We start from the raw sequence: 10628 nt of genomic DNA, 5'->3' as shown, positions 1-10628 counted from the left end.
CATCATACTTTAGTAATGCTCCGATTGATGTGCCATGTTTTTATTAAACAATCATTACAGTTTATGTGTGTTAAGGTCATACTCAAGGGCTAACTGGATCCGAAGTGCTTTGGCCTCAGCTTGTGCACTGTGCCCCTTACTCGAGTATTGCCCCTTATTTTAGGAAGGCAAGACTAATGTGTCTGGAGGGTCAGACAAGTAGTGTAGTGGATCCAGATGACTTCCGGATGTGGGATAAGTATTGTAAGGCTAATCCAGACAAGTCCAGACTAGAAACTAGCAGTAGTGGCTGTCTTAGACAGAGGCAGATGCGGATAGACTATAGGAATCAATCCTAAGTCTCAGAAGATGATGAGAGTAGAGATACTCAGGTCCAGAGGACAGGAATGAGCAGAACTAAGTTGATATTTGAACTGAGGTGCTACAGAGAGTTACAGGAGGTTATATACTATAGGTATCTAACGGAATGATCAATCAGCAGAGTCTGAGGCTATGTACGAAGCATATGGATAGTCTATTGGTAAGTAGAAACAGATCACAAATCATGAAATGGAAATGAAGCATAGGTAATGGATCAGGGAGCAGGATGGATATACAGATAGCTGAAATACCAGAGTTAGGGGATTACTGAAAGGAGATGAGCACTGGTTGTGGATTCGGATGAATTGTGGACCGGACCAGATCAGTGGACAGATTGGATGATGAGATGTTGGAGGGGGATAAGATGTGGATTGGATCTGAGATCTGGATATGCGGATATGACAATGTGAGCCTTATGAGGCTGTATGTCATGTTTATGTAAGGATCACATATCCTCTATGCCCTGACCATAACTTCATATCAACTATGCTCAGACCTGTCCAGTAAGCCATGTGACTCACTGATGTGAAGAAGTGTTACTCTTTGCATTTGAGTCACACAGATACATTCTCCTTTCATCTTAACATTCAGTACCTTTCCTTACTCTCATATCACACCACCTCTGTTCCTTTATCAGAAGTATTTTCACTTTGCCTTCAACTATTTTCATGCTGGATCCAGCGTTAACAAAGTATTTGAAATGTATATAAACCACCTGTCATATGCCATTCTGGACTCTCAACTCTAAATCCACTTCTCCAGATATCTGGTGAATGTTCAACAACTCTGCTGGCTTGCAGAGCTATAGAAAGAAAGAGGGCTCTCACTCTGGTGAGAGAGAAAACCTGCTAACTCTCTAAGGTGTTGGTTGAAATGTGCCAAGTGATATGTTCAACCCTTAAGGGAAGCAAGGAAAGCAAGATCCATGAAGTGACACTGGGTCAACTCTGGTGAAGCACACTGGGAGTGCATGCATGGGAATATGGAGTGCATAGGTGTGCGAAGTGTGGGAATAGAGCACAAGGAGTGTGTGAACATATAAGAAACTGGTGAATGTCATGAAGGTGCAAACTAAGACTGCTGAGTGATGACTGGGGTGATGACTGATGGATGCTGGCTGAAGATGATAAATTCTAACTCTCCAAACTAAGTGACATGATGGTGGTTGTTGTATGAAAACTTTCCTAGGCAACAGGTAAGCTGTGCCTAGGTGCACTCCCAGGGCTTGGAAGCAAATAGGGAGCGCTCTATGTATGTAAATGATGTAAGTAAGGGTCCATGATGACATAAGATATCATATGATGCCAGACATGAGAATAAATGGAAAGGGACACACCAGGGGACTGGTTGGACAATGGATGGATGCTCCAGGACACTGTGCAACATAGTGCGACTGAGCATGGGAAGAGTGTGCTAAGTGTGTGTGCAGGAATGTATCGTGCCTCTGGCACGTTTCATGGGAAAGCCATAGATGGTGAGTTGTACACTATACCAATTGTCATGAGTCGTAATATAGGCGATCTATGCCTGGAGGAATCTCATTCTCTACACTGGATCCAAGATCTGGATCTCCAATGATCTGATCTATCTTTATCTTCCTTCTGGAATCCAAACCCTATATCAGCGCCCAACCCCATTTAGACTTCCCCTGTCTCTGGACTCCAATTAACTATGTTTCCCTTCTGATTATTGATCTGTTACATACATTTCATTTCTGATATGCATTATTGGTGATCCATCCTACTTACTAATAGACTTTGCATATGCTTTGTACATAGCCTTTGTGTTTTGCTGACTGATTCCTATATGATACCTACAGTATATAAACCTCCTGTAACTCTTGGAGATACTCCAGTTTGAATATCATCTTAGTTCCTGCTCATTCCTGTGTCCTCTGGACTCAAGATAAGTCTCTTGTCATATTCCAAGTCTTAGGATTGCATCCTAGACTACATTTCTGACTCTACCTTAAGGTAGTCTATCCTCTGTTAGTTTCTAGTCCAGACTTCATCTGGATTAGTCTTATCCGCCTGTCCAAGTAATATCCAGATGTCTGTTGGATTTACCTCATGTTTCACATCTGGACATCCATTGTCCACCCTAGTCAAATCCCAGAAACTCTGGATGACTGTTCTAGCCCCCGGAAATTAAGGGCACATACTTGGGAAAGGGACACAGCATACAAGCTGAGGCCAAGCCCTTGTGATCTGACCCCCTTTGAGCATGCAACCTTAACACTGCCCATGTACACTCATACCATAGTGAATCATATAGTGTGACTCCTGCTCCAAGTACAACTGAATGCCTCCTAGAAAGCCCCTCTCTCAAAAACCCAGTCCTATCTCTATCTTTGTGTCATCTACTGACTGTCATATCCCACAATCCAGACTCACATTCCATAATATTCCCACGCCTTCTGAGCCTATGTCCAGACCCCATATCCGACCCATTGCCAGATCCCCTTCCGCTATGTGCTCCACACCTCAGTAAGATCAATTCCATTCCAGATTTACCCCTGGACCAAAGTCTGGAAAGAGGGTAAGTGCCAGAAAGGCAAGACTCCAGCCTAGGGAAGCAATCCCTAGACTTGGCACTTTGGTCACCCCATTTTAGACACCTCTTAGGTTGATTGTGACCTATAGAGGTTTTCACCTAAGAGGTACTTTTATGGTGATCTACCCAATGTTCTGTGGTCTTTCCCTGTAATCATTAGGGACCAAAGACCATGTACCATATATGAACTAAAGACCATTGGGAATATGTTGTGGGAGTACCATATGATGATTTGGACCACTTGAATTCCCTCTAATGTAGGGGTGTCTGGGGTCTTCAAATGATGATTTTTTGGCAAATTTTCCTACCTTTGTGGATTGCATCTTTGCCCTGTGCCCTGCCTCCTAGACCCCCTTAGACTGAATGAATCTTTTCTTATATAATTGAACAATATATCAAAATTATATACTTTGTCCAGATGACCCTACAGTCATCTCCAACATGCCCAGCACATAACCACAGCAGATTTCATTATATACCCACTGGACCTGCTCACATCCTCTGGAAAACTGTCCTATGCCCAGTCCGGTTCCTTCTAACACTAGTACTGGTATGTACACTTCAAACCACACACCTGTTGGTTCATTACACCCACTCCTCAATGCTCACTCTGCTTGCATCTTGGTGGGGGGCTCAGCTAGGCATCTGCATGGGTATGGGTTGAGATTTTGAGACCTGTACTTTAAACCCATACCCCACATGGGTCTGGGTCCAGGTCTGAACTCATCATACCTACCAAAATGGGTATGGGCTCTGGTACCTGGGGGTTTACTCATGCAGTTCCATAGGGGCTCCTCCCTGTTTAACCACATGAGCTGCAGTACCTCATGGCCATTTACCTACCTTTGGACCTAATAGTTTTACTACAACCTTTGTCTATAGTACTCCAGACTTTCACATAGATAAATGAACAGGGACGGCATACTACAGCATTGCAAAAAAGATAAACAGGCGAGACCACAAGCTTAATGGGACAGACCATAGGTGTAATATGCATGCTATAGGGAAGACCACAAACTAATTGGGATGGACCATAGGTGTACTATACATGCTATAGGGAGGACCACAAGCTTATTGGGATGGACCATAGGTGTAATATACATGCTATAGGGAAGACAACAGGCTTAATGGGACAGACCATAGGGTAATATACACACTATAGGGAAGACCACAGGCTAAATGGGATGGACCATAGGTGTAATATACATGCTATAGGGAAGACCGCAGGCATAATGGGAGGGACCATAGGTGTAATATGCATGCTATAGGGAAGACTGCACTGTGGCACACCACCACCCCTCCTTCAACAGACTAGAATTACTCCATTTCTACTGCAAAGACACCATGTCTGATTCTTCCTTCAACAGACTAATTCAACTAGAATTACTCCATTTCTATTAGGAAGACACCATGTCCAATTCTTCCTGAAGAACAAGTATGTCACTCAGCTACTACCTTCATTTTCTCTCAATTAATGAATATGTATGTAGATGTAGCTCACAAGTACTCCATTGGTTGCTACTGTATAATATATTCTCACACATCTGTCAGCCAAAACTAAGTGACAACTATAAATTCTATGTGTGAACATTTATTTGACAATTTAATAGGGAAGGAAGGCATATAGTGATCATCAATGTCATCAGTGTCATCCACTAACTCATTACTGTAATCATACCTGTACTCGTCCACTAGTGCAATGTCTTCAATAGCATCCATCAGTTCCTTGTCTCCAATCTCACCATATTCCAGGTCTTCCTCACAATCACCTTCCTCCCCTTCCACACTCTCGGCATCATCCTCATCACGAAAGGATGACTGTGCTTGATCACAAGCAGCCTGAAGCAATGCTCCATCAGAGGGTCCCCAGCTCTCACCAACTGGCCATGTGCAAGGAATACACTGAACCTTTTTCTTCCAGACTACACATATGTTGATGAGTTCATCTGCACAAGACTGAAGGTGGAAAGACATGACTGCATCTGTCACTGCAACATCACTAACCACCATTGATAACATTGTATGGACACACTTACCTGCATTGTTAGAGGCACCTCTTATTGCCCCCCACTCTGCCAACATCCATTCTTGAATGACAGCCCTCTCATGCATTAGTTGAGCTTCCTCCTCCACACACCAATTAACCTCAAGTTGCAAGTGGATGCCATTTCAGATGGCATCATCTGATAGCCATGCTGGTGGCACCATAGTGTCATCATCAAGCCCAACATCAAGCAGAAAGATGCCATCACGTGGGATGATGTGAGGCATAATAGCATAAGGAGGTGCTTGACACTGGCATATAAGAGATTGTAGTTGAGAACACAGACCATTGTACATTGAAACTAATTTGAGGATGCCAGGCTCTTGCCACTTGATTGACTGTTGAGTATTGGCATGAAGCTTGTGCTCAGCTGAAAAATTATGAGATGTGCACCAGTCCAGTCAAATTGTCAACACACCATTGATTGTTGCTCTGTATGATCTCTTGAGTCTCTCCAACTCAAACTTGCATTGATGAAGGTGGTCACGAATACGAGTTTTGACTGCAAGGGCATTCAAGTGAACTGTAAGATACATATCCTTCTTCATCTTCTCCAGGTTGACCTTGTCCTCCATTCCAAGCACAGCTCAATGTCATCGGAGAGTGTTAGCAGTTTTTGCTTACTGTGAGCAGATGTCTGCAAGCTGCAGGTTGAACTTGACAATGTCAGGGACACGGCCACTATGGAGCTGCATCTCAAGCTCGCAGATATATATTGTTCAATTATATAAGAAAAGATTCATTCAGTCTAAGGGGGTCTAGGAGGCAGGGCACAGGGCAAAGATGCAATCCACAAAGGTAGGAAAATTTGCCAAAAAATCATCATTTGAAGACCCCAGACACCCCTACATTAGAGGGAATTCAAGTGGTCCAAATCATCATATGGTACTCCCACAACATATTCCCAATGGTCTTTAGTTCATATATGGTACATGGTCTTTGGTCCCTAATGACTACAGGGAAAGACCACAGAACATTGGGTAGATCACCATAAAAGTACCTCTTAGGTGAAAACCTCTATAGGTCACAATCAACCTAAGAGGTGTCTAAAATGGGGTGACCAAAGTGCCAAGTCTAGGGATTGCTTCCCTAGGCTGGAGTCTTGCCTTTCTGGCACTTACCCTCTTTCCAGACTTTGGTCCACTTCCTGTCTCTCCGACTCTACCTAAGGGTAGTCTACCTCTGTTTGCTTCTACATCAGACTTTATCCAATATAGCCCCTATTTCCTTCCAGACATCCTGTCCTGTGCACCTCCAGGCATCCTGTCCTTCGAACATCCCATCCTCCTAACCCTCGGGCATCCTGTCTTCCAGACCTTCAGTCCTCCTGTCCTCCATACTTCCAGACCTCCATACTTCCGGACCTCCAGACATCCTATCCTTCCATCCTGTTTCCTGTAGAAGTATTACCTTGCAGTGGGAACTCTCCTGAGCACTTCCTGCATTCCTCCAGAACTCTCCCATGCTCCTCTGGACTTCATCAGACCTTCATCAGACTTCCTCTGAAATGAAGGGCACATACTCAGGTAAGGGGCACAGCATACAAGCTGAGGCCAAGCCCCTCTGAGTCAGTCTCTCTCTCCCTTGAGCAACATGGTTCTTAACACTGACACGACTCATATTCAGTCTGGAATTGTTTACCAATTCCCTGCTGAACTCTCCTGCAGCATTACATATTGGAGTCCACCATGAAGGAATTGTTTTTGAACAATCCCTTGCACCCTGAGACTGATTTGCTGATCTTCTTTTAATCTTCTAGTCTCTCTCTTAAAAATCTGGTCATTTGACCAACTCTCACAGAACAACTTCTAAGTACTACCACCCCCATGTGCAGTTATGTCTCAAACTGCAACAAAAGCCATTTGTGCTAGCATCCTCAAGCAATGCTGTACCTCTGAAGAAACAAAGATCCCATGCCCACACTCTCAGTGCATCACCTAAGTCAATCTTAGAAGAACCCCATTAATATCCCAGTGATCCAGGTTACTGTCCCTAGTTCTGCAGCCAACCCCCCAGTCCCAAAATCTACAGCTCTGCCCTCTGCTTCATCTCAGACTCTCCCCATCCCTCCCACACACCATGCTTAAATATCTATGCCAGTGCCACCCATGTCAACTACCACCAAAGGGGTATCTGCAATGCCAGGACCTGGATCCAGCAAAGCACCTTCATTTAGTGGTGAAACTTCAGAACTCTTGGAGTTCCTCAAACTATTTGAAGACCTTGCATTGTCTAGTGGACTCACTAGTGCAGACAAGTGCAAAATGATAGTACGCTATGTCAACCTGGAAACTAAACATTTCTGGGTAACACTTATAGGATATGAGAGCAAGGACTTCAGCATTTTCAAAATGAACATTGTCAGGCAGTATCCAGGGCAGATAAAGGCAAGAGGTACACCCTCCGCAACCTTGAATGTGTTATCCTCAGTGCGGCAGAAAGTGACATCTCTACAGAAACAGAACTGGTACAATACTATAGACAATTCCACCCTATAGCCATATGGCTCGTCACTAACTCAAAGATCTCAGTTCAAGAATGAGACTGGTACTTCTGGCAAGGTCTTCCTTAGGCTGCCAGACTTACCATAGTTCAGCAGCTGCAACACATGGACCCCAACTACACCCATAATGAGGCTACTAACTTTGAGAAAGTCATTGATGCAGGATGATTTGTACTCTCAGATGATCTGTTTAATGCAGACCTTAATGAGCCAATCACATCTCACATCAAGGTAATCAGGGACACTCATGCACCAAAACATAGACCCTTGCATCAGATGTGAGACTCAGATGAAGAAGATGAGAGGAAAAATGCACAATGGGAGGTACTGATGAAACAAGTAGTGTTCACTCCTCTTCCACCAGCTCCTGTTAAACCCAATGTTGATGAGTTAGATGACCTAGTGTGCAAAATGCATGAGCTAGATATTAGGAATGCAGCTTACTCTGTGTGTTATACAAGCCTCACATATCTTGCTCCAACCGCAGCTCAAGCATGGCCTGCCCCAAAAATGTCCCATCTCTCAAATGTTAACTCCATCAGCATACCCTTGTCCTATCTTCCACTCCCTCCTCTTCCAGGTCCCACTACTCATCAGTCAAACCCCATGTGCTTTTTCTGTGGAGGACCTCATGTTATGTGCGCTTGCATGGTTGCTGGGGAATACCTGCAAGCCAAGCACATCATTCACAACAGACAATTCCTTGCTTTCCCTGATAGATTTTGTATATGATGCTATGGGAATGACACCTTTAAGCAAGTAATTGACACCAGGTACACCTCAGCCCAGCCCACTACCCCTGCCACTGGACCCAATTCCATTCCAATTGACAAACCCCAGTGTGAAGAAACTCCACAAGTACCTACTGAAATCCCTTCCTCTGCCTTCATATTGGAATCCTATTTTTTATAGTGTGCCCCTGCAATAGAGAATCATGCAGTAGTTGTAGCTGTCGAGGAAGATGATGATGATGATGAGCAAGTACTGGAGGTTTTTGCACTGACAAGATCAAAGGCAAAGGCTGCTCAAAGCTCAGAAAATGACAAGCATACTTCCTCAACCCCTGCACCTCCCCCCAAATCATTCCAATTGCCAACATGGAGCTCCTGAAAGCCCCTGCCTTCAAGTATGAATCCAAAGCTGCAGTACCTGACACAGCTCACTGCATATATAAATCCATTCTCAACACAACCACTCCATACCTAACAATCTCAGACTTGTTATTGATAAGCCCTGAATTACACAAAGAGGCAGTAGAACACTCATGAATGCAACAAGTCCCATCCAGTTCCATACCTGTCAACAGAACACTTACAGCAGCCTGCTCCACACAGCCTGCTCTGCAGATAGAACATGCCACACCCCTGTGCAAGTTGTGAGTGACACTAAACAGTACTCACCCTGAGTTAGGATTACTGGATGAAGGATTGGAAATAGTAGTAATATGAGAAGACATTTGAAAAAAGATCCAGGCCCCAATCAACACCAAGGCCTACATGTGTATGCAAACAGCAAATGGAGGATCACAGGAAATGGCAGGATGTGTAGAGATGCTGGAAATAGATGTTGAAGGAATCAAAACCTGGGCTCATGTGTATGTTGTACCCAATGCTCCTTACCACTTATTGCCAGGATGACCTTGGCAGCAACTTGTGTACCTATCAAAGGCCAAAGATATGGACGGAGTACACATATCCATCCATGATCCTACAGATTCCAGCAAAGTATGGATGGTTGCAATGGTCCCTCATCCTTGGCCACACCAATCCTTGCCCTAGCAGCAGCAGTCTTTGCAGCCTTGCCAAGCAACACTGAATCACTCACAAAAACTTGGAAGGGCCATGCTATTGAATCTCTTGAAGCACCAGACTTCAAATGAAACACTTCTACCTCATACCCAAGATTCAATGAACAAACTCCTTTATCATTGTGAAGTTGCCAAGGACATGGTACTTTCAATATGAACCAGCAACCTCCTCAAGCACTGTCCCCACCACAAATATCTCTTGGCTCTCTAACAAATCTTCCTGGATCACCACAGACCCCAAATAGCACTATTCCTCCTCCACTTTCTATTCCAGTTGTTTCCCTATCTGCCTTCACCCTTTCTGAGCACCTTCTACAGGATTCCTTTAATATCAACCCAGCCTGTCACACCTTTGCCTACAAAAAAGTCACTAACAAAGTAAAACCTGTTGCTACCACAATGCCAGCACATGTGTGCATCATCTGAAGGTTTCCAGAGGACCTGCTTATCTCTCTCCCCATCCTTTTCCATACCCCTCCCACATTCACACCCACCAGCCATATCACCCAGGAACACATGGATGAACTTTGTATATTCAGTAACAAATTCTTATGGCCTGAGGAATGCAAGCTCACTGTGCACATTCTCACAAATAACAAGCTAGCTCTTGCCTGGGATGAAACTGAGAAGGGACACTTTCACAATAACTACTTTCCTCCTGTCATTATTCCCACCATCAAACATACAGTGGCTCAAAAGACTGTCCACATGTTTTTGCATTTTTTACTATGTACAATATTGTGTGAGAATACATAAAGACCTCAGTGACATGCTGATACCATATTGTAGTGCTGCTTCAGGGCTTTGGATTGAGCACCACATTGTGAGAATCAGAGGAGATATGGTGGAGATACAAGGCTTACAAAATCATGACTCATGCGGACAGTTTTTTGAGCACATATTAAAACTATATAAATCATCATTTATGACACCATAACAATCATGCCACCATTAAATAAATTATAAAGTAGTGTCATTATGTCATTTTAAAACCATATCTAACTATACAAACCAAAAATTTCCATATGTCATGGTTATATTCACCATGAAAGCCACCCCCCCTGCTCAAAGGGATAATATCCTCTCTCTTTCCTATTCTGGCCTCTCTGCTTGTCAAATTTCCTCTAGAACTGGAGTATCCAAGTCCACTGTGGCCAAGTTCATCAAAGAAAGTCACACAGACAAGGAAAACTTCTGTGAAGGGCGTCCATCCAAGCTCACCTCTACTGATAGGAGGGCTATTATTCAACATATCACTACAGGAAAGGCTGATAATGCTGTCCAGGTCACCTATTACATCAATTCCACCATCACATTCCCTGTCTCTTCACACACTGTGAGAAACATTCTCAAGACAGCTC

At 43.9% G+C, this 10628-nt stretch overlaps 1 protein-coding gene across 1 annotated transcript; it reads right to left on the bottom strand.

The window, feature by feature from the left end:
• Window positions 1-4310: 4310 nt before the first annotated feature.
• On the bottom strand, window positions 4311-5532 carry BJ212DRAFT_1300405 (uncharacterized protein; the record flags this gene model as incomplete). Its single annotated transcript, XM_041332980.1, has 7 exons — window positions 4311-4337; window positions 4415-4457; window positions 4592-4835; window positions 4950-5058; window positions 5119-5201; window positions 5244-5327; window positions 5376-5532. The coding sequence occupies 7 exons, from the start codon at window positions 5530-5532 to the stop codon at window positions 4311-4313; spliced, it is 747 nt and encodes a 248-aa protein (XP_041191922.1).
• Between the last annotated feature and the right edge of the window lie 5096 nt (window positions 5533-10628).

Source organism: Suillus subaureus (genome assembly GCF_016647635.1).
Source record: "Suillus subaureus strain MN1 chromosome Unknown BJ212scaffold_20, whole genome shotgun sequence".
NCBI lineage: Eukaryota > Fungi > Basidiomycota > Agaricomycetes > Boletales > Suillaceae > Suillus > Suillus subaureus.
The sequence above is the reverse complement of the archived record's forward strand: the minus strand, read 5'-3'. Positions and strand labels throughout refer to the sequence as shown.